The sequence below is a fragment of the Fringilla coelebs genome (genome assembly GCF_963513975.1).
Source record: "Fringilla coelebs genome assembly, chromosome: 3".
Classification (NCBI taxonomy): Eukaryota; Metazoa; Chordata; class Aves; order Passeriformes; family Fringillidae; genus Fringilla; species Fringilla coelebs.
Window position 1 is genome coordinate 67,611,286 of NC_140030.1, and position 25,049 is coordinate 67,636,334.

Genomic DNA, 25,049 nt, shown 5'->3' on the forward strand with positions numbered 1-25,049 from the left:
TTTTCTTACAAACCACAGCAAATAGAATTTTTCTGTTTCTTAGAAATGAAGAGTCTCATATGATGCCATGAGCAGGATCTTGAGAAATCCCCGATTCCACTTAGGTCAATAAAACAAAATGGTGAACCAGCATTACCACCCCAAGTTTTCCTCCCTCCACTGCTGTGCTGGCAACATAGCTGCATGGGGACTGAAGTGCATTTCTGCATCAGACAATGCCCAAGAACAAGAATAGCTCCAAATAAGCCATTGGGACACATTGGGGACATATGTTTTATAAAGAGGATGAAGCTATTACACAGCTCGGCACTGATTGAATGCCATTCACCCGCCAGTGGCTGTCTAGGAAAAATAGCATGATTGAGTAATTAGAGACTGTATCATAAGCCATATGTACAATGGGGTCAAATTAAGGTTCTGTCTGCAATCTTAATTTTGTAATTTCTGTACCTGTCTAACACCTTGTCCCCAGCACACAACAGCTCTGCTTTAATCACCCTAGCAAGGCTGCAAGGAGTAGAGCGATCCCATTCGTCCCCCACAAACGATGTTACACCATGTTGAGGCAGCGGACTTTCTCGCCGCCTTAGCCTTAGCTCGGCACCCCGCGATGTGCGGGCCCGGCGGGCCGGGGCAGGTGCGTTGTGCCTGCGGGGCCGGGCGGCGGCGGCGCCCGCAGGGGTCGCTGGCGCGGAGGCGGCGGGCGCATGGCGGGACCGGAGGCCGGGGCGGGCCGGGGCTGGCCGGGGTGGGCGGGCTCCGGGGCCGGGCCGGGCCGGGCCGGGCGGGGGGCGGTGGGGCCGGGCGGCGCGCATAAGTCGGCCGCGAGTTGCAGGCGGCCGGCGGTGGAGCGCTGGCTGTAACTTGACACCGGGGCGAGAGGCCGAGCGGAGAGAGGGAGCGAGAGCGGCGGCGGCGGAGAAGAGGAGCCCCAGGGAGCGGGATGGTGACCACCTCCTTCCCCTCCCCTTAGCGGCGCTCCGTAGCAGCAGCAGCCGCTGCCGCCGCCGCCGTAGGAGCGCCGGGGACTCTCGCCTGCCGCGGAGCCGGGGGCAGCCGGCGATGGGGACGGGACGGATCCCCTGAGCTCCCGGGAACTTTCCCGGCCGCGGGCAGCCGGAGCCGGGCAGGCGGATGGAGGATGCGCTTCCCTCGGCGGGCTGCGTGAGCCGGCGGCGGCGAAGGGGAGGATGAAGAAGAAGCAGCAGCACGGCGGCGGGGAATGCCCGGCGCCCTGGCCCCCCGTGGCGACGGCGGCGGCGGCGGGAGGGGGCCCGGGCCAGGGCGGGGGCTTGATGAGGCGGCGGCCCCTCTCGCTGCTGCCCTTCCTCTCGCTGCGCGACTACGTCTTCTGCATGGCCACCCTGCTGCTCTTCTGTTTGGGCTCCCTCTTCTACCAGCTCAACGGGGGCCCCCCGCACTTTCTGCTGGCCCTGCGGCACTGTCTGGGTAAGGGCGGCCGGCGGCGGCGGGGACTTGTTGCGGCTCTCCCTCACCCCCCGTGGCGGCTGGGCCGGGCCTCCCTCCGCACCGGGGACACGGCCCGGGGGCTGGGGCTGCCGGGCGGACTGGGCAGGCAGGACGCGGGACCGGGAGCGCTGACACCGGAGTGGGACCGGCCGGCGGCGCCCCGAGAGCCGAGCGTGGGGCGCGCCCCGCCACAAGTTCGTGCTGGCCAAAGCGGAGTCCCCTCGGGGCTTTCTCAGTCCCGGGAGCGCTGTGCGCCCGCGGGCGGCTCCTTTGTGTGCCCGGTGGCCGTGGCAGAGCGCGGTGTGCCGGCTCCTCCGGCCGCCAGGTCGGTCCGAGGCGGAGCAGAGCGGAGCGCAGGGCAGCGCTCGCTGCCCGCGGGTCGCGCACCGGGGGAGATCGGGCACAGCCGCCCTGAGCTGTCAGCGCCTCCCCGCCGAGTGCTGTGCCCCGGAGGGGAGAAGCGGGGTGCGGATGGCCCTCAGCAGAAGATGCTGCTTAAAAAAGAAAAGAAAAAAAAAAAAAACAAAACAAACAAGAAAACCTAAAAAAAACCCAACCAAAAACCTAAAAAAAACCCAACCAAACCAAAACCCCCAGATGCACTTCGTGAACCAGGCATCCATCCTTGTGCAGGAGGTTGGAGTCTGGAGAGAAGGGTGTGCCTAGCAGGGTCAGTGCAGCAGCGCTCAAACACACGAGCCCAGCTCGGATGCTTTGCCAGCCTGGCTGCCTGGATTACGCAGGTGTAAGTCCCGGTGGAGCGGGGGAAAGCCCCACGCTGTGGCCTGTAGTTCTCACCCTCATGCTGACCACAAGTTTTCACGTGGTTTTTCTTTGTAGCTAGCGTCCACATCGCTAAATGTTGCTTCCCTGCTCAGCAGAGAAGTTGTGAAAAAGAGTTTATCGTGAGGTCGGGTAAGTACCTTAGGCTGGCAGGGCTAATTCAGGTGGTGGTAGGACAAGGAGGAATGACTTTAAACTGAAAGAGGGCAGATTTCATTTAGCTGTTAGGAAGAAATTCTTCACTAGGAGAGTGGTGAGGCACCAGAACAGGTTGCCCAGAGAAGCTGTGGATGCCTCATCCTTGGTATTGTTCAAGGCCGGGCTGGATGGGGATTTGATCAGCCTGGTCTAGTGGAAGATGTTTCCTGCCCATAGCGGCGAGATTGGTTTAGATTGGAAGGGACCTTAAAGACCATAGAGTTCCATTCTGTGATTCTTGATTTGAAATAGGGAACAAAAACTGAGTGTTTCTCAATATAGGAGGATTACTACAGAATCATTTGTGGTGTGAGCTTTTACCACATTGGCCACTCTGCTTTACTTGGGTGTGAAGGTGAGGCTTTGGTGGTACATGCTGCAGAGGTAAAAGCTGTAAGAGACAATTTTAGGTTACAAACAAAAATGCAGAAAAAATTCAGAAAAATAAGCTGCAGATCCTTTTCTATGTGTCCATATTTTATGAACATTTTAAGAATATAGCCTTATGTGTGTGTTGCTTTTCCTTATGGAAAAACTATCCCTTGTCTTCAGTTAACTAGTGAGAGAGTATAGAGAGGCAGTAGGACAAGAGACAACAAACACAAGTTGCAACAAGGGAAGTTCCAATGAGATATCAGGAAAAAAAATTTCAATGTGAGAGAAGTCAGGTGTTGGAACAGGCTACCCAGGGAGGTTGGGATGTCCTTGCAGATATTCAGAACTCAGCTGCACTTGCCTCTGAGCAGCCCAAGTAAAATTTTCCTGTTTTCTTGGGGAAATAGGACCAGGAGAACCGAAGTCACTTCCAGATAACGTTATTCTGTAAATCTGCTGTACAAAGTTAGTGAAAATTCAAGTGAAAATAGGAGAAAAAAAATGTTTTGGATATTACTTGACAAACACAACAGCAATTTTGGCTTGAGTTTTAATGACATTTTTCCTTTAATATTACAATTAGGAAGAAATTCCTCCACTGAAGAGGAAAATGACAAATTTTTAACCATATAATCACAGAATTGCTAGGGTTGGAACGCATCTCTGGAGATCATCTTGTCTACCTCTTATCCCAAGGCAGGGTTACCTAGAGCAGGTCAACACAGGAACATATCCAGGTGGGTTTTGCATATCTGCAGACAAGGGGACTCCACAGTCTCTGTGGGCAGCCTGGTCCAGTGCTCTGCCACTTCTTCAGTTTTAGTTTATGGCCATTGCTGCTTGTCCTGTCACTGAGCATCATGGAAAAGAGTCTGGCACCATCCTTTGGCACCCATCTTTGAGATATTTATGTGCATTAATGAGATCCCTTCTGTCTTCTCTTTTCTGGACTGAAGAGGCACAGCTCATGCTGATAGAAGATTTTGTTTGTACTTTGATTGGTACTTTAGTGGGATTAAACATAATCTCTGGTTTCAGACAAAAGTTTTTGTCAATTTTTAAAATTTTCCTCTTCTTCAAGGATAAATGTTGCTTTGGCTGGGTGAAAACAGACTGCAAGAAATGCAGGGTTACTCAGCATGTGACCTTTTGACTGCTTTTGAGGAATGGGGGAAAAAAAGACTAGGATCTACTACCCTAACCACTCTAGCCAGTAGTTGCATGTCTGCTGGAAAATCTTCTGAGGCCTGCAGATGAAAGGCTTGGAAACCACTGCATCTTGGAGAATGGGTCATAGTAATTTTTGTGAGGTGCTCAGCAAGTGCAGAAAAGCCTTTGTTGTGTGTGCCTGAACGTGATGAGCCCCGGGGATGGAGTGTAATCTTACTGAAAATGTTTTGGGGTTCTTTTGAAGTGTCTGATTCTTGCAGGAGAAAGTAGACAGATCTATTAATCTCTGCTAATGAACTTCTGCACTTGTTACATGAATTAGTGTAGGAATTTCCTTTCTGTGCCTGAGTGGCCTGGGATGTTAAGGAGATGCAGGCTTGGCTAACATCCTGCACCAGGCCAGTGGCTGAGAGGGAGGCAGAGTCCTCATGGCTGGCTGGAGTCCTAGCAGCCACTAAGCAAGTGGTGCTGCTGCCTCTGCAGGCAGGTGGGATATACTCTGGGTGCTGAGGTGTCTGTTTGCATGCAACTTGGAGTTACTTTATTCCTCCTTGGTCTGCAGTTTCATTTGGGTTGTCGAAGTTTATCCATGTAGGTGACATGGCTGAACATTTTATTTTTTAATTTTTTAGAGTGGTGCATACTCCTTGATGTATCTAGCTGGGAAGACTTTCAAATTAGGAAATTTTTTGTAATTTCCTAATTTGTAGCTAGAAGGCTTATTGTCTTCCAGGGAGCTAACAGAGCTGCTTGGAGGAATAGGTATTGGGCATCCCATCCTGCTGGCTACCAAAGCCATGCATGTAAACGTGTGTCTTATACAGCAGAGGGAAGTTCCGTGGTGTTACAAAGAAAACAAACTTTTTTTTCCCCCCTGAAGCCGCAGATTCAGTGTACAAGCAACTCTTCCCTTTTAGTCCTTCCAACCCACAATTTATGGTGCTAAAGTGCACATCTCCAAACAAAAATGAGCAGTTAGTTTGTAAACTATGTTTGCAGTGTGAAGTTTGCAGTTTCCCTTACTGTATTTAAATCTACAGAAACCAAGGAGTAGCCTAAACGGAATATTGATTTCTCTGTTTTGTGCCCTACATAGTGTGAGAGCGGTCATCTTGTCTGACTTCAGAGTTTTTGTTTGTATTTGCAAGTTTCAGTACATTGGTCACGTTTAGCTATGTTATTGCGAGTTGAATGCTTGGATTTTTTCACCTCAGAACTTGAAAGGAAGTTCCTGAGCAGCAACACCAAACTTCACTAGTGGTCTGGACAGAAATCACACCTGCATCAGGCAGGTGTGTGCATAAAAGAAAATCAAGACAGTGTGAAAACTCTTGGTTTGAAAAACTTTAATTTTTTTTATTAGGCCTGCATCATATGCTGTGGAGGAGGTATACATTTATTTTCAAAGGAATGAAGTGTGAACGTTTGCTAGTTCTATTAACTTTCCTTTGGAGGTGGGGAAGATGAATGTGTTTTCAGAATATTCAGACTTTTAGTAATTTTTTTTTTTCTCTCCCAGACTTGCTTCTCTGGTGTCTTGTCCATATATGCCTCTTTTTGTTTGATTGCCATACTGATTGGAGAGAATCTTGGAAAAACATTATGGCAGTTTGTGGGGTAGACAGTAGCTGTATTCAGTATTTCCACTTGACATCGCCATTGCTTTTATAGCAGAGTCATCCCGAGCAAATGAGAGTAGAGCAGTAGATATGAGGCTGTGATTTGTTATTTGTCCTGTTCTGACTTCAGGCTCACGGTAATTCAGAGTACAGAAGGTCTGTGCAAAGCTGATGTTCCTGCTGTGGGTTCTGGATGTGGCTCGCAGTGACAGGGCTCAAGTTTCTCACTGTAGTCATCCCATTGGGAGGGACCCTGTTTTTCAGCAAGAAATTATTGGGAAGGGCATAGGCATATGTGGGTTATTTCTGAAGAATCTGTGGAAGATAATTAAAAGTGTATCTGTTGCCAGCAGGCTTAAATTTGCTATGTGGGGGTGCATACCAGTCCTGGACCAAAATGAGCTCCAAAATACAGGAAGGTTTAAAAACTGCCAGTCTTTCCAGTAACAAACTGCAGTATTGGGATTTGGACAAATGAGGTCTTGCTTGTTGATTCTGCCAAGGTAATCCTGGCTCACTAATTGAAAACCAACTCCAGCGGTGGAAGGAAGTGAGAAGAGTCTTCCCTTAGATGAGTAAGACACAAATCGTAAATCTTGGACAGCTCAGTGGCTTTTGGGGAATGCACTAGGGACTCCACTCCCCTGCAACTGCAGTGGTTTTACATTGCTTTATTCTTCTCTGCTTTGACTTGTGAGATATACACGCTTCAAATTACAGAAATGACAATTTCCAAGGCCTGGTAGCAACCCTCTGATGGCCAATAAAAATGTAAAACCTTTGTATCTTCAGTATTTGCTGTACAAACTTGTTGTTCATGTCAATTAAAACATTTCCCCAGCGTTCATGAACTTGCCAGGAGCTTGTACAACAAGTCCACTGGTTTGATTGCATGTGAAAGTTGCCTTTCCTGTGGTTTCCTATGCGAGGCAAAAGTCTCAAGTGTCCACTTGTGTTCCTCAAACAATTTCTGTGTTGCTCTCCCTCTTCATGACACTGGAAGTTCTCAGGTATTTTTGCCAAGATGGGCTTGGTAGCTTTAAAGTTGTCAGAGCAACAGTTGTGTTTATTTTGGGGAATATAACCTTAAAAGAAGCAGAAAAAAATCTGAGTATTTGGGGAGGTTGTTACAAAAATCTTCAAAATATTAAAAACTAAGCAGCAAGGGAAACTTTTTATTTAAATTGAGCTAGTATGAACTGGCTTTATTTTGGTAGGGTATTGTGATTGGATTTTCTTGTTTATTTGGTTTTGTTTTCTGTTTTTTCTGATCTATCTGGTTTTTTCCTGTTAACCTATTAAGAGAGGGACAAGAAAGAAAACCAGACTATCCAAAGAAGACAGGTGAACTAAGTGTCAGTGTTTTGTATGCGAATTTTTTATAAGCTGTAGAAGGGGGGACAACAGTAAGGGTTTTTTTGGGAGGAGTTGGTTGGGATTTGTATTCTGGAAATACTGCATTTATATATAGAATGATGTAAAGCACAGAATTCTTCAGGGCAAGCTTTTCTAAAAAGTAGAAGCACCTACCATGCTTTATTTTTGCAGGTAGACAGCATGCTGCCTTTACATGGCCAGAAAGGGTTGTCTTGTCCAGTTTTGTTTTGCACATGCACGGATCAGGAATCCTTTACAGTTTTGAAAGCCCTTCAGGTGTGTGAGTAGGAGAAACACACTCAAGGAAAGACAGTCAGGTCTGTAGGTGAGACTGACTGTGGTGACACAATACCCATTTCTGAGGTGCCTAAGCTTTTAGAAAGACCTAGGTTATGTTCTTATTGACAATTTCTTTTTCTTATTGTTCTCAAAAGAGACAGCTCTTCTGTACTCTAAAGCATTTTCGTTTTGGTCTGACTTCTCAGAGGATTATTTAGTTGCAATACACATGGAATTAATTACATTTCAAAATTCATTAACACTGTAGGGAACTGAAAGGTCAGTTTGGAATCTGCTTCCTAAAATCCTTGAAAAGAGATGGTCTGAACCTAAATCACAAGTCTGTATGTAGCTCTTTCTTAATTAGCTTTTCTGTCTTCTTTGAGCTTCCTCATTTTGCTATTGTGAAAGCCATACATATTATCTTTTAGATAAAATAGTCTGGACTTCTATTTAGGTTACTAAACTCTCATGTTATAAGTGAGCTTCTTTGGAAGACAAAAGAGGAGCCTCATCTCCAAGCAGCTTTTGTGAAAAGACTGCTCATCACTCACAGTTTCTCTGATGGCAAGATTAACAAAGTTTTGCCCAACACAAGGTGATGTCAGGAAATACTCTGTGGAGAACCAAATGCATCTAATTTTATAACCAAGGTCATAAACCTCAAGCCTTTCCCTTTCAAAAAGATTGAGTGGTCTCTGGATTACATTGTGCTGACTGGCTAAAACACTCTGTACAGTGAAGTCATAGCAAAAAATACTTGTGTGAATGTGTTGTGATAATATACTCAATATATTTGGAAAATTGAATAGCATTTATTCGCGAATGTATTTTCTGCTTTTAAAGTCAGACTCTAGTCTGGGAATCAGGAATTGCATATAGGTGTCTGTGTACATGTTTCTTTTTCTTATTGTCCACTTGGGCATTTGACAAGGGATTTAAAGGATTAATTCAGTCCCTGATGAGAGGGAATATTACTACAGCTTTTTCAAAGTTTTTATTTATTTGGTTTACTTTCAGGTTATGTGGCAATGTGGTATATGCACCTGTGTTAGAGTAAGTCTGCAGGTTAAATGGGATGTTTCACTTGGGCCTGAGGAGATGAGAGAGGCTTCAGTTCTCTGCCCTGACAGACTTCATGTGACATTGAAGAAATCATGTAGAAATTCTCTCTAACCCACTTTTGTCCAAATGACATTTTGAAGATTAATGTGTGACAGAGTAGGATAGTCTGAGATAGTGTGGTGGTCATAGCCACAGAAACACTGAGAGGAAAAAGATGCTTTTGATAAACCCTTCTGTTGTGTACAGGTTTTGGCTGTGTCAAAGAAATAAGGCAGATAGTAGATAGTGTTAGAAGGAAGCTCCTGTATAGACTGAGGCAAAGTCAGTGGCCCAGCTGCTTTTCTTTCAAGGGTGTCACCACTGTTGGCTATCACAGTCTCTGTTCAGTTTTAGTTCAGGAGTTATTATATTTGGTTTCCAGAGTCTCATCAGATGTGTCTTCATCTAGACAACTTCCTGTCCACAGAATTTCCCAAATAATTCATTTCTTGTTTCCTGTGGTGCTGCTTAGACTTGATTTGTGAAAATGCAGTTTCTTGAAGCCTTGTTCATCCTAAGTGAATGGCAAGTTCTCTATTGGAGAGTAGGCAGCCAAAAAGGATTGACTGTTATGAGGAAAAAAGTGGTTGTTGCAGTGATTCTCATATTTTCACACCAAATTAGGGAGAAGGAAGGTTGCTTTTGCTTGGGGTTTTACAAAGACTGATAAACATTCAAAAGTTCTAGAGTGAGAGACTGTAGCAAAAGTAGCTCCTACAGAAGCTACAATACTTCGTGCTCTGTGGGGAAAATAAAGGCTCTCTAATTTTTCTCTCCCTTACCTCTAATAAGAGGTTTGGGATTAATTAACACTCTGCTAGCTCTGCTGCACTGATACCTGATAAAAACTGTTTTGAAATCAGTAGCACATGTCAAAATCACCAGTGACAGTACGTGGAAGTTATTTGTTATTTAAGCACAGGAGTCTTTTAGCAAAGTTTGTAGAACATATGATGAAGGTATAACTGAGGGGATTGGATTTGACATGGTTTTTGGAAGGAGCATTTTGTAAAATGGTTGAGCAGGTATCCTTTTTTCACTCAGTTTCCAGATGGTAATTGGTCCTTTCTCTCCTGTCATTTAAATTTGTATGTTAATAGAAAGTGTGTCTGCTGTCTCTTGTGTCTAGGAAAATTCTGGGATTATTGAAATTGCTCAAGTGTATTTTCTATGATAATCACCACGTGTTTTGGACATAAATTTTGAGCACATAAGCAAGCCCTTCTTTCAGGATGGTTTTCTTAGTTTCATGTGCGAGTAGTTGCACATTGTTAGCTTCTGGTTCCTGTAGCCTATTCAGGAAGACGTGGATATTTTGTTTTCATGGTTGTCACTCTCTGCAAAGACAGGTTTCAGGTAAGATGGAACAGTTTGTTTTCATCTTGGACTGGGCAAGCAAGGCTGTTGTAGGGTTTTTTTTGAAGTTGTGACTTTGCACCTGCTGCTGACCCTCTGTGAGCTCTGTTTGAAGTTGCAGTGGTGTGAAAGAAAGCCCTGTGTTTCCTCTGTTACAAGTACAGCCAAAAAGGTCAATAGCCACTCTGTGTGCTCGCGTGGGTGTGTATGAAACACACTTAGAAAAATCAGCTACTGCATTCTTATGGGGGCAGATAACTCCTGAGAATATTTCTATTTGGGCTGTTTCTCCTGAAGAACTGGGGTGCGAGGGGGGGTCCTCCTATCCCCCTTCTGTGCTGTATTTGGTTTTTTACCTTGGGCCAGTAAGTTTTGAAGGTGGGGTTTGCGATGCTCTGGGTGCTGTTTATTCATACCATGGGGGCAAGGAAGACAAGAATCCTTTTGAAATTGGCAAGAAGTAAGTTCCTCTTCAAATCTTGCTGTAAGATTCATGGTCCTCTCAGCTATTTGTCTGCTTTTCCTATCTCATCAGTGAGGGCAGAGAGCCATTTCCAGGCCATTATGGTTTATTACAGACATGATTCAAGTAGGATCGGCCCTTTTTGGGAATGTCAGTTGCCTGTAGCCGGTTGACATTAACTTAGAAGGGAACATCAAGCTGGGATCAGCTGCCACTGCCTTTCCCTGGGTAGCAGAGGTGCTTGCCTGAAAGACCAAGTCTTACTGGAGCAGTGGCTCCTCAAGCTTTTCGCTTGGTTTAGGTTTTTTCTTTTTTTTTTTCTTTTTTTTTTTCTGGTTCTGTTATTGTTTTTTTTTTTTAATTTTCAAGTGAAAGCTGTGGAAAGTGATGACATGGTTTTTATTTTTTTTTTCCACCAAGAAATGTTTCCTCATCGTTATTGGTGAGCAGGCAAGTAGATTTTCAAACATAACTTGTGTTTATATAATGAGGCATTTGTTTTTCTTTGTTTTAGAATCTGGGTTAGAGGATGTTTGGAGACTGGATGGGTGGATAGGAAGTGGAGAGCAATTATTTGAGTGAAATTTATTTTACTCTCTTGCTCTTTAGAGCTGCACTGAGGGGAGCAGACCCTGTTGTGTTGAAAATGGATGTTCGGCTTTGTTTGTAAGCATGGAAGCACAGTGATTAGGTTTGTGTTACGGTTTCTGAGTACTAATGCTTTAGAAATAGACATTTGGATGCTTGCCAAGGCTTGCTGCTTATCATACTTAATGATTCAGAGTAGAAGTCATCAGGAGACTGGGATGGAGATCATAGTGCCTGTGCCTGTTTGGGTGAAGAGGCTGTGCATCTCTGCCATAAGTAAATAGCATCTTTCAGCACCCCTGAGAGTGTTTATTTCAAAAACTTCTGCTGATCAAGTGGATGGTTGGTTCAGTTTAATGTAGCTGCCCCAGAGAGAGGACGCCAACATAACATTGTACTCTTAGGTTACTAACTGCTAGCAAGTGACAGTTCTGGGAGATGAGCTGCTGGCCCCTGCATTAACAGTTGCTAGTCAGAGATTTCATTTATTATTTCCATTCTTTTCTTTCTTTCTTTTTTTTTTTTTTTTTCCTGATGTAGAATGTTCTGGGTGTTTCTGGGAGAGGACTTGCTCCTTACAACTCTTCTTGTAAGTTTACTAATAGATGATTCTGAAATACATACAGCAAAGTTGTTAGAATAAGTGAATGTTTCTTAGCTTTTGTTTAATTACTGCTGGAGACTATTGTGAGGCTTCTGTCATTGCTTGGCCTTTGAATGTAATGGCAGATTTCTTTGGAGGATACTTTGATTTTCTCAAAGATCTTCACGTGGTGTTTAAGCCCAGATTTCAAAGCTTGCTTTTGAAATCCAAATTCCAGTTACGTGTCTTTTTACCTTGTAAAATACTATAAGATTTGGAAATTCTTGTGCAGATTAGAGTTTGCACTACTTCTCTGAATGTTCTGGGGGTTTTATTATTCTATCTAGATTATGAAGTTTTATGCTTTTCCTTCATGGCAGTGTCTTGTGCTGAAATGGGCATGAGTCCTGAAGGGGTTCGGGCATGGGAAGCCTTATGATGTTGTTTCAGAAAGAATCTGAAAGTTATCTCACAATATAGAATTTTGGGTTGGATTTCAGAAGACAGTAATTTTTTGAATGTTTACAGTAATTGATAAATCTTTGTGCGTCTGTTTATCTCATGGCAATTAAGAGATTACATCAATATTTACCATACTTAATGCTGTCTTTCTGTTCAGTCTTATTTTTTGTTCTCTTACCTTCTAAGAACCTCTTTTTCCTTCTCCTGTCCCTGTATTTATAGGTAGTTTCCCAGTCCTTTTGTTACTCTGTTCCTCTGTAACACCAAACCATGTTTAGTAGATAGTGATTTCCTAATCATGAATTGCTGGTGGTCCTGTTTCCTTCGCATTTTATTTGTTCAGTGGCTTGCATCATGGAGCAAATACTCTTGCCTCTTTTGCTGGCCTACATCTAGAGAAGAGCCACCTGAATCTCTGCATTGAAAATCAGAAGTGTCCCATAAGCAGGCTGTGCTTTTGCATTCTTTAAAGGTAAGGGAAAAAGCTACTGGGGTGCTGTGAAATACACAGCAGGATCTTGGAGAGGTGAGATTACAAATTACAAATTTGGTGAGATTACAGGTAGAATTTGCATTCAGATTGGGCAATACAGTGCCAAGAAGAGGACGTTTGTTTCTCCCTAACTCCTCCAGTTCCATGGAAATGGTGTGCAACAACAGCTTTGATAGGATCTGTGATGTTGCAGCAGATATTGCAAGGCAAAGGCTGTGAAATTGCTGACTTCTCAGTTCCTTTCATGTTTGCAGCTGATTGTTCTTTTCCTAGCAGAACTCCCCATACAAATGTGCAGATTTCTTTTGTGCTGCCTGTTGGGAGATAGCACAATATGAAAATTAGGGTGAATAACAAAACAGTGGAGCCTAAACCTTACCACCTGTTTATCTGAGGCGTTTTGTTTTGGGTTTTTTTTTTGGGGGGGTGGGGGGGGGGATTGTTTTATGTGAAGTAGAAATTATCAGAAGTGTGATTAAATGAAAGCTGAAATAGAAAATGCTTCATTGTCTAACTGTGAGCTCTCTACCTTACCTCATTATTAATGAGCTTAATATCATAAATGATATTTTCAATGATATTTTTCTGGGGTGTCAGTCAAATTCAGCAGGAGTTTTTTAATCTTCTGATGAACAGCCTTACTTCATTAGGCCTGTTGCATTTTCCCTGTCTAGTTTTGAATCTGATACTTGTCTCATCTAATCAATGAAGCAAATTTTGGCAAAGCTCCGTGATTCTTTATAGCTCAGCAGTTGTCTGTTTTTTGCACTATGCTACATGGAAACAGCTGACAGCTTCTGTTCTTTTTGCTCTGCAGCTCTTTGGTTATGAATTTTAGAAGCTGAAAGGCTTTTAAATAGCATATAGTATCTTTCACCTTCTGACCCCAGCTCAAATACAGCTGAGGCTGGCAGTAACTGGATCTTATTTTTACTGTGCTGAGGTGTTGAGTTAGCTGTGTGCAGTAAGTTCATTGAGGTGCTGGTGACACTTTGCTCTGCTGGCTCCAGGATACTGCATGTCATGCCAGTGTGAGAGTGGAGCACCAGGGCGGGATCCATTGGCTTTTGTGTGGTAGGGCTCCCAATGGGCTGGTGCACTTTTTCTCCCTCTTTCTAAATGTGCTGTGGCTTTAGTGATGATGTGTGTGCTGCTCACGCTTCGTGCAAGAGGGACTTGAGATTCAGAAAGATTTTAATGAGGGTTACAAACCCAACAGTCCCCAAGATAAGAGCTGTGCCTGTATGCTGAATTTCTTTGTACTACCCTGCTGCGTTGTTAGGCTTGTTTGTTTGGAGCTATTGTATTAATGATAAATATATTATTTACCAAAAAAAAAAAAAAAGGCAAGCCTGAAATTTTCTGCTCAAGTGTCCTAAACAAAGAAATTTTTCCATCATCTGTAAAAGCTACTAAGTGTCCTTCTTGCTTCCTCTTCACTCAGTTGATACTGACAGGAGAGTACAGCTCTGGTTTTTTTATCCTCATGCCTCAGTTTTCATCTAGGATGTCAAAGAGGAAGATAATTATTAACACCTTTTATTTCATTTAAAGGGCACAGAGAGGTTACGTGCCTTTGGTGTCATTTGCCTGATTAACAGCAGTATCAGGAACAGGGTTATGATTCTCTGCACTCTTAGGAGGGCAGGGATTTCCCCAGAAACCTGTGCACCATGTCCAACAAAACATTGATGCTCAGCAACACGGAAACTCTTCTGCTTGCCCTTACTTCAGCACTTGCCTGCCTCTCCTGGTTGGGGTGGTTTGAGTCTGTTCAGTTTTTGAGCTTTATATCTGTACAGTGTTCCTGAAAAGTAATGGGGTTGTTTTCCTGAGGGGATTTCTGAGGCACAAGGTAATTCAGGGCAGTGTGAAAACAGGTCTACCCAGCTGTGTGCAGTTTTTGCCCGGCAGAGCCTCCATCCAGCCCAGGTGTAGAAACTCCTATTTTCCTGTCTTTGAGGAGCAGCATTTTATAGTCTTTCTTCATCCTATTCCCCTCAGCAGGGAAGCCTGCTACTGCAGAATCGTGTGCTGGGCTTGAGACTCTCAAAATGACAGGGAAGCATGTGGGAGGGAGTGATAGCTGGGAAAAGAAAAAGTGGGGTGAGAGAAGCAGAGGTTGCTGGGCAAAACTTTCCTGATTTAAGCTAGAAGAGCATACTTTTTAATGTATTCTGCTTAAAATGAGCTTGTGAGAGACAGGAATAGTACTGGGGAGCAGACAAGTGATAAGCACCTATTCTTATTGAAAAATATTTCTTGCTCCTCTCTGCAGCTGTCTTCAGCACCTTTGTGGAATTTGCGCACCAAAGCCTCTACTGTGAGTGGAAAAAGTTGTATTTGTGGCACAAATAGATGTTAAAACAGCTGCTTTATACAGACAGCACAGCTTGAAAGCTGTATAGTCAGCTTCAGAAATGTTTCCTTAACTTTCTTAGTCTCAAGACAGAAATATTTTTACTACAAAGGAGCTCATAATGCAAGGGAGTTGATTTGCTCAAGCAAATTTTATCCATCTGTTAAGCTCTCTGGTTATTTTAACTGAAATTTTACATCCACATTTTTATTTTATTCTGAGGTAATGCTTGCATTGTATTAGAAGAATGACCAGAGAACCTTGCACCCTTGCACTCTAACAGAATCATTACCATGCCACAAACACAAAATTATTATGAAACTGAAGGCAGATCTGTTGAATGGCTGATGCTCTTGCAACATTATTGTTTTGGCTCACAAAGCCTGGAAACAGAAAATTTTCATACAGACTACTCTGGATCCATATCCAAGCTTGAAATCTAATAATTGTGAAGAATAAATGAGGTGGCCTCAGGCAATTCCTTTGTGAATATGGTCAACATCAAAGAAAACAAGAAATGCACACTGATTAAATGTATAGTTAAATCTGAGATAAAAATGACAGGTTTAGCTATTCAGCTAAATATAATGTGTAATATGGCCCTGGTTAAAAATATTTCCTTACTCATACTCTATAAATAACATCATAAGTATGGTTTATGCTTTCCCCAAACACCCATTCTTCATTTCTGTTCCAGCCTGTTTGCACTCCTCATCTCTGACTGCTCTGGGTTTGGCAAGGCATCTCTCCTATTTTCCATGAATCTCTTTTACTTCAGTGGCCAATGAATGGTTCATGGATTGCAGAATGGGGAACCTTTAGCTCCCGGTGCCACATGAGCAGTATAATTTCTTAGTGCAAACCTGGATGTTGCATTTGGTCCTGTTGCACAGAGCCTTGTAATGCTGTGCCAGTCATAGCTGGGGTTTGGCAAACGCTCCTGCTCAGCTGGGGAAGGAGGTGGGAGGCAAGAACAAGGAAGGGGAGAATAGTAAGCATTCTTTCACTTTCCTTCCTTTAATGTCTTTATGGACACTTAGAACAAAGTGATGGTAGCACTAATGTGTTCAAACTCCTGAAGCTGCACTTATAGCGAACCACAAAAACAGTTTGAAGGAAGTATAAACTCATGGAATGTTCTTTTGTGTTCTCTTGGATGCATTGCAATTCCTTTGAGAAAGAAAGAGAACTGCTATACTGCCTTAATTCTGGAAAGAAAAATAGTTTCATATTGGGAAAGTTTGTAGTTGGCCATGGAAGTCAGAGTTTGCATTGATGGTTCTTATGTTAGTCTTACCAACTTCAGTCTGTCTGTGACACAAAAGTTAGGATCCTGCTAAGAATTACGGTTCAGTAGAGCCTGATATTTATTTTCTTCTACTAGAATTAATAGTGTGTGACCAAAGTAGGGTTATTATACTGGCATATCTTGAAATTTCTTAGAATTTGCATTTCATTATTTAATATTATTTTATTTATGTAACTCTATCTTCTGTTTGTTTTATTTGGAGATCAGTCTGTAGTGCTGTATTTTCTTTCTTAGGAGGAAGGCATGCTAGATTTGTTTCATGAATAGTAATATTTTTTCTGCATGTGTTTTAGTGTAGAGGTAGTTCAGAGCTTAAATGCTGTGTTACTACAGGACTTTTTCTGTAGGAGAAGTAAGACATAGTCTCCTTCTGGAGAAAACAAGATCAGTAATACGTGTGTGAATATAAAAATAATATTCCAGGTTACACATAGTGTTATCAACATGGTAAGGATGCCACTTTTCATGCATGACATGAAGCTGAAGCAGATAAAATAAATTGTTTTAACCTTTTCATCTTTCTTCCTTACCTTGCTTGAGAATTTGTGACCTCCCTGTAGAGTAAAAATTAATAAGGAATAGATATAAAGAATTAAAACACTTACCACTCGATCTCCTTTATCCATGAGGTTCGGATAAGACAGTTTTGATGTTTCTCCTGCATCTGTGGTAGTAACTATTAATAAGTTGTGTGGATAAGAAGAGTTAAATAACCCAGTAGATTGCTCCAAAATGCTTTCTATGTGTTTCATATGAGTTCTTCTCAAGGTGGAAGTGGCCAGGTTGACTGTAGATACCAATGTACCTATAAAGAAATTGGTGTGATGTGCTGTTGAAAGTAACTTTTGGTTTTTCTGGGTGCCCTCCTCTTGCAATTTGGGAGTTTGGGCAGCAATGAATGTGCTCTGTGCTTCCAACTGCTTAAATACTTTCATGAGTTATTGCAAGTGAACTCACTAATGGCTTCCTGATAAGCTCTGTATTGAGTTCACCCTGGGAGGAGTACAGAGACATTCTTTGAGCATGCAAGGATGGGCTTAGGACAGCCAAAGCCCACCTGCAGTTGAATCCAGCAAAGGATGCCAAGGGGAGCAAGAAGGGCTCCTACAACACTGTCAGCAGCAAAACCAAGAGCAAGGAGAATGAGGGGCTGCTGTGAACACAGCCTCAGAAAAGGCTGAGGTGCTTGAAGCCACCTCCACCTCAGCCTTTACTGGTGAGATGTGCCTTCAGAAAGCCCAGGCAAGGAAGACCCATTGCCAGGGCCAGATCGTTCCCATTAATACCCAGAGTGACAGGACAGGAGACAGCAGTGATAGAGTGAAATACAGGGAATTCCACTGAAACATCAGAAAACCCTTTTCAGGTAGGGGTGATGGAACCCCAACACAGGTTTCCCCAGGAGATGCAAAACAATTCCTCATTCCCCTGGTCTGGCTGGCCCCACTCTGAGCAGGGGATTGGAGTGGACAGGTGGCTCTGCTGAGGTGCTTTTCTGCCCCATTGTGCTGTGGGACTGTGTGCCTAGGATTTCATGGCATGTGCTGTCCTTTTAGAAACTTGGTTAGGAGTAGGAGGGAAACTTCAACTCTAGTGTGAAGTGTGGAACATGATAGACATGTTGCTGATTAGTGCCAGCTCTAGTAACAGAGGTTGGGTCCTTGTGTCAGTCTCAGTGTGAAGGAGATTGATATGTCAAAATTGCATGCCACATTTATGAATAACTTGCAAGGCCAGGATTCTTTTTCCAGGACTCTGGAAAATTTTCTAGGAACTGATTAATTAACATGTAAGAACATAATTTTTGTGTTGCAAAAGGAAAGGTAAACTACCTGGCTGCTAACTGTATCATTTTAGACACTACAAATCTTACTTGCTAAGTAGTAAGCTAGAAGGTGGAATATGCTGCTGCAAACTTTTCTTGATCATGGTGTCCTTTGTATAGGTTTCTTTTAGTGGCTGTGTGAGATCTGCCTGTTGTCTTGCATTGAGTCATTCTCAAGTAAGGAGATATAGCAAGTGGCTAAAGAGAAAAATAAGTAGTGACTTAGGTAAATAAACATGAGTTTGCTTTCTGCACAATTAAATATCCTGTTGGACCTGAGCCTAGGAATCAGGATAATGTATGCTTCTAACATACTGTAGCTGAAAACATTTAGAAATGGTGTTTTATTAGCTTCTGTATGTATTTGACAGAAATAAGTTTTTCCAAAAAGAGTCTTGGATGATGTCTGAGTGTGAGGGAGAAAAAGAATGGATAGCTACACCAAGAGAGAATGCATGTGGTTGTGCTGGGAAGAGAAAGCTCCTTAGCCATGCTGGTTAACATTTACCACTTCTAGCACAATTCCTTCTTTCCCCCTTTGTGGTATGTTTTCCCTTCTGGGTCAGTAGGAGAGCAGTTTCTTAGAACAAGGAAGTAGTACAGTAAATCCATTGTGCCTCTAGGATGTATTCACTTCAAAAGATAGGATGCCTCAGTCTCCTAGTGAAAGATAGACAGAATCTAGCCTGCTTGTTTGTTGGGTTTTTTTCCTTCTTACTGCAATGGGATTTTATCTTGCAAAGGCATGGTCTAATTCTTTCAAGTGAAAAATGTTGAAGCAGATTTGTTTCAATGAAATTGATACCTCTGGCAAGTTGGATCTAATTCAGGTGGCTGTGCCAAGGATGGAAGTCCTGAAGCTTAAGGAGACAAAAGAAAACAAAGAATTTTTTCAATTAGAGATTAGCTTTTAAAAAAATAGAGCAAACTGATCTTAAAATTACATATGAATTGAGAGCTCTTGTGTTAATTTATTTAGTAAGATGAGCAGCAATATTCTGAGATTTTCCTTCACTGCAATGACATTCATATTTGGCGCTGGTAAGCATTCCTATCTAAAGGAAATTTTCTTGGTTTTTGCAGCACTTCTGTTTGCTGGAGTGAAGGAAGAGTGATTTGAATACTTGTGCATTCCTTTTCCTACAGTTCCCCTGTAACTGTGTGTGTTAAGTAGATCTGGTCAACATACAAAGAGATGCTGAAGAAGTTTTAAAGGAAGTCTTTAAAGGGTCAAGACTGAAAGTATCAAGGCAGGCTCTGATATCTTTGCAGAACTTTAATGGATGCTGTGACATTGCAAGTTGACAAAGAATTCATTTGAATAATTTAAGACATAGAATCGAGGTACATCATTGCATTTTGATTTTTCTTAATTTTGCCCACTCTCTTTTCCTCGAGTATCTAAATAGATTATAGAAGTCTTATTGTGATAGTCTCCATGTAAACAGATACCAAATACTTTTAAAAGGTAATGCACCTCTCCCCACTGGGTTGCCTACTGATTGCCTAAACCTCTGAAAAAACTGAGTAGCAGGAAAAGGACAAACCAGTGGATAGTCACTTCTCACCCTTTAACATGGAGTCTGCTGCTGAATCACCACTGGATGACAGGTGAAGGAGTTCTGAAAAAAAATCAACAGCCCAAAACTAGGAAATAAAGGAAAGTAAAAAAGATTGAATACTTGAAAGATATCTTGTGACCTTAGCAGAAAGGTACCTGTCTGGTAAAATTTTAATCAAGTAGATTAAACAAGAGGGTAGCAATTCTGAGATGAGAGGCCTGTGTAATTTTCCTTTAATGCATTTTGCCACACCTGGGAGTGGGGGCACCCACTCTTAGCTGCAGGCCATGCAAAATGTACATTTTAGTAGGATGCATTCTAAGGCTCTTCAGTAGGGTGCATTGTCCTGCTTAAGAATTAAATTAGATGTTTTTCTGCTTTTTTCACTCACTTTGATGCAAACCTCAGTTACATTAGTGGGTGATAGCACCCAGTCTGTGAGCACAAGCCAGACCAAGAGGGTCTTCTTGAGAAGGAGGGGGAACTGTGGTACTGCACCTCTGCCCAGCAGGCCTTTAAAGCTGATGATTCTCTGCTCTAAAAGTAAAGAGTGGCAATAAAGAGAGTTGGGAATAAAGATTAACATTGATACTGTAAAGTGAATATTAAATCCTGATTTATATTGTGGACTTGTATGGCATTTTTACAAGGCTGTGCTTGTAGCCCTGTGGAACTATACAACTTTTGCAAGTAATAGGAAATTTTCCTGTTAGCCAAAGTTTTCCTTTGGGTAAGAGTAGTTTCTCAGCATTTTGAGATGGCAGCTTTTTGATAGACTCACGATGAACAATTCCACGGTGTTGGCTTTTCTGTTCTACCCCTTCTTGGGAAGGCAGGAGCATCAGCAATGGGACAAAGAATTTATTGGCAGGTTAAAAATTGCTCTACTTAATACACATACAGCACCTTACACTGTGACTTAGTTTTACTATTTCAAAAAATGCTAATGGGACTTCTTGTTGTTACCTATAGGAGATTTTTTTCTTTTAAATTAGTTGTGCTGTAGTTAGATTGTAATTTCCTTACAAGCTGAAGGGAGAAGTTTGAAGTTGAAAATCTAAGTAATCAGAGCAATGTTGTAGAAGCAGTGCTTATCAAAACTAATGCTAAAAACCTAGGGCCTAAAAAGAATGTTTGAGACCAGAAAGAAGAAAGGGTTTTGACATAATGTTCATGATTATGAAATGCAAACATTGGTTTTAGACAGACAAGAATTTACAAAGCCAGGTACATTTCATAGCTGTAAGGAAGAATGAGAAATTACTGGAGTTTTAAGCTTATTTCTGTCAGTGTGCTATTCCCTGCACCACATGAACAAGTATCTAGAGAAACAACTATGAATCAAATGGTATTCCAAAAAGTTAATGGTGTTTAAAGCTCCAAAGAGGAATGTTTGAAATTGTAGGAATTTTTGAATATCTCTTTTGCTGTTCTGTTAAAGAAATACTTTGAATCTTGGATCTTCATTTGAATCTGGCTTTCTAAAAGGAAATATCAATATGGTCTGTTAATTTTGAACTATATTGGAATTGTCATCACGTACTTGACAGTGACTACTAACAGTTAAGAAAACCCCATGATCTAAAGAGAACAAATAACTACTGCTTACTGTTGGACTCTCATCAAAATCCTTCTCTCTCTCTCTCAAAAATGCAGCTGACTGTAGCTGCCAGCTAATGTACAAACAGAACCGAGAGAGGGAACAGCTGCGCTCTGAAAAACAACATAGCTCAAAGGCAGCAGCACCCGCCTCAACTCCTCTGGTATTTGGTTTCAGGCTAGAATTATATATTTTGGGGTACTTTTATATGTGTAAGTAAGCTTTTCTAAGGGATCTGTAGGATTATGGATTTCTCAAAAAGGAAAAAAAAAAGTAGCAGCATGTTGATTTTAAAAGTAACTTCATCCATTTTTTCCTGACCTTTGTACTTTTAACGTTTCTTACAAATTTCTGTAGGAGTCAGTGTTTGTTGAGTAGGGTTTGTGGTCCAGTATTATGCAGACAGCATCTCTGAATCTACTTGTAAGTGCATGTTGGCCAAAAAAATCCTGTGCCTGGTTCACCTGGGTTTTGAGGAATACCATTGAGAAATGGGTCGCAGTTACCTAATAAAATATTTCTGCTTGGTGGGCTTCCATGTTATGGGAAGTGGGACTCCCTCATTAGAGAGCAAATAGTGTGTCATGTTTCAGGTGGAATTGGAGGTGAATCTGTATGTGGCAGACACAAGATAGCAAGTGGTGATTAAAATCAGGTCAGTTACACTAACAGAAAAAAATTAAAGTGATGAGTCTGAAGAGTGGTAAGTATGAAGGTGTGCATTCATGCAGCTTCTTGTGTGCATTGTGGTATGCTAAATATCATTCTGTATCTCACTGAAACACACATAGAGCTTGTCACAGGGAATGAAATTTGTTAGACACTAGAAACTTATGACAAACTGTTCTAGTGAATATAAATTCAATATTGCCATAAAATCTAACTCCAGTGACTCTTTAAGGGGCCCTTGGTTTCTGTGTAGTAAAATGGCCTTCAGTTATTTCTCTTTTGTCTCTATTGCTATTGTGTTTTGCTCCAGATAACACATGATAGAGTATCTTATTTTCAAACTCCATAAAAATAAGCCTTAATGCTTTGTTTGCTTCGAGCCAAAAGAACCTTTATTTCCTGTTTGTTATGGCTTAGTAAATGTACTGTATTTTAGAAAGGGTGTAACACTTGTATTTTCGAGGTAGTATGATTATAATTTTTTTACTCAGGAAAAAAAAGTGTATTGTTTTGATTTCTTAGGAGATGACTTGTTTCTGGGTTCATGTTACAAAGTTCTGGTTTACTGAGAGAGTAGGCTTTGCTCTTCCTAGTATGGTGTGTTGTTTTCTGCATAAAACCTGGTAATTTTCAAGGGCAAGACACTTGCAACTTGTTTGCTGTTTTTAGAAACTTGGGTGTTGCTGTTGCCAAGCATACAAAATAATGTTGTAGGTTGGTTTTTCACGGGGACAGTAACATGGAGCCAGAATCTGTATGCTCCTTCACTGACATCTTGCTCCTGGGAAGTCTTTCCTTGCTGGGAAGGTGGCAGGCAAAGTTTGTCCCCAGCCTTGCTGCACTGGGTCCTTCACCTCACCTGGCTGTGGTCAGAACAATGGACCTCATCATGGAGTGTAGTTTTAGGGACAATTTTTCTGACCTAAGACATTTAGGTTCCCCCATAGATGAACAAGTAGTGTTAACTTGGTCATTGGTAATAAATCTTTCAAGGGATATGTAAAAAATAGTCATCTGGGTTTAGTAATGACTTCTGTGAACATTGCAGTGCATTGTAAACTTAATTGAAGGTGTATTTCAATTGACAGTGTCTTAAATGAGTCTTCTGAGATCACAATTACGGCAGTTTGGGACAAAATGAATACTTGAGGTAAACTTGCTTTTAATTAGCACCATTGTTTGTGCTTGCAGTGCCATTGGATTTGCAACATTTGACAATTTAGGAAGAGAGGAAAAAAATACAATTGCAAAAGACTCAAAACTAGTAATTTTATTTTAGTACTATGCCTCATAGGAAATCTGTATTTCTTATATGAACACTGAAGATATTCTCTGAAGAAAGAAAATTAATAAGTGTTTTTCTTTGAATTCTAGTCATAGGAGAAAAAAAGAACCTGACTACTGTGCGCTTCTAGTTTTCTGTGAAAAGTATTTAAAAATGTTATAATGGCAGATGTAGTCATAAAACTTGCACGAAGCAAAGTTGAAGAAAAGGAGAAGAGAAGGTTGGCAGCAGCAAGATGAAGCTTTGAAGGTTTTTCAGAAATTACAGCATTTTAACTTTATTAATATTGTATTTCAGATTCTTTGGTTTTTGTTACTTCAGTGTTCTAGAACTGTAGTGACTTGGGAATTTTGTCTGTTCTTGAGTTTTAGTATGCACTCAGTTGTTTTCTTCTGACATTCTAGAAGTTGGATGGTTCCTGGGCTAGCTACATCTTGGACAAATTAGAAAGCTCTTAAGTTTTGTGAACTGATATCAGTAACATAATACAGATTTTTGTTGTAAAGCTTCTAGTAATACTGAACAGCTGGAAAAAATTACAGATGTTTTAAGACCAGAATAAACAGAGTAGAATATTGAGCAGAATATTGTTTTGGACATGCTGTGCTATGCTTTCTGGTAATTGTGGGCCATGTCCTGGTCATGGTGGCTGGTGAACATATCCTGTAGAGCTGGAAGAAGAGCGATGTGTGCTAGGGAAAGCCAGCTTCCTTTGGAGTCTGCTTGTGGTGTGTGTTGGGCTGAGGTTGCCTGTCAGAGCTATGATTTTTCTGGTAGTGCCAACAACTTGCTTAGGAATAGTGCAATCAGTATTATCTGTTAAAATACTGAGTTATGCTAACTAAGTAATACTAGATGGATGGGTGCTAAATAATTTTTGCTGGCTATTGCGGAATAACAGGAGATGCTGTTGTAGGCTGTGTGTAGTTCTTCCACTGTTGAATGCTACCTTGAACAACACCAAAAACGTCTTGAGAGCTGTGAGAGGAAACACACAAGGACTTCGTGGGTTATTGACCAGAAAGTGTTGGTCAAGTCTTGCCAACAGTAGACCTAAGCTACTTGCAAAATCCTGGCCTTCCTCCAAAACAGCTCGTGCTCCTTGTGAAAGGTTCCCTGTCTGTTCTGGGCTCTGAGAGTCTGGACAGCCAGCCAGTGCCTCTCAGAATGCACTGCATTTGGACCAGTACCCCCTTACTCTGCATCAGCTTTTTGTGGGATGTGTGACAATAAGTTGTTGTATGTTGCAGTGAGTTTAGAAGCTGTTGACAATTTTCTTGGGTGTGGGGGCTGAAGACGATGCAACACCTGGATGCCTGCACCACTCCTGAAACACACTAGGTTCTTCCTTCCTATCCTAAGTCATGGAGTTAGCAGTGGCAAGCTAACAAGCCACTGAACAGACTTGCTGGATCACTTTGTGAGATGTGGAATAAGCCATGTGCTGACTAAATATAGAATATGTAAACTGTATTTACTTACATTTAACTTTGGATACATGCAGATGTTGGGAGCCTGCACTGGTGAATTTTCTAAACAAAAAAATCTTCTACTTGTCAAAAAGCAAGAGATTGGCCTTGATTATCATACCAGATCCCATGTATCCTAGCTGGTTTCATCACATTGCTTCAAATTGTGTTAACACCTGAATGCAGAAGTAAATGTTTGCTAGGGTTTGGGGTTTTTGCGATGATAATAAAACTGGGAATTTAAAATTCACAAAATGTGTTACATTGAATCACCAAGCCCATTTTGCAAAACTTGAAAATGGCATTTACAAAAACTGGAGATGCTAAACTGAATTTGAATTTTGGAGATGCTATTTAGGTTGGTGAAACCTGATTACAGCACACTTCTTGATTTGAGTACTGCCAAGTTCCTTTGGAGGGCTGTCTTTGTCTTCTGAACTTCGCAGATGTCGGATTTTTAAAACGCATTCTATGGAAGCATTGAAAATGTGTGCATCAAACAGCAGTATTATGGAAGCGCTTGTAGCATAAAGCTAAGAGTGAAAGCAGTGTTCTGTCATGTGCATCTGCCCAGACACCAAAAACCTTTGCAATACTGTGGTTAAGATGTTTTGTTTCAATTTTTTTCCTGTATGTTAGGGCTGTTGACAT

At 41.9% G+C, this 25,049-nt stretch overlaps 1 protein-coding gene across 1 annotated transcript in view; it reads left to right on the forward strand.

Annotated features, from left to right (window-relative positions):
* The first annotated feature begins 892 nt into the window (after positions 1-892).
* UST (uronyl 2-sulfotransferase) overlaps positions 893-25,049 on the forward strand; it is a 152,265-nt gene continuing 128,108 nt past the window's right edge. Inside the window, exon 1 of the mRNA XM_084203571.1 lies at positions 893-1,449. Within this exon, the coding sequence (XP_084059697.1) occupies positions 1,191-1,449 (259 nt within the window). The 5' untranslated portion in view covers positions 893-1,190. The remainder of the gene's footprint in view (positions 1,450-25,049) is intronic.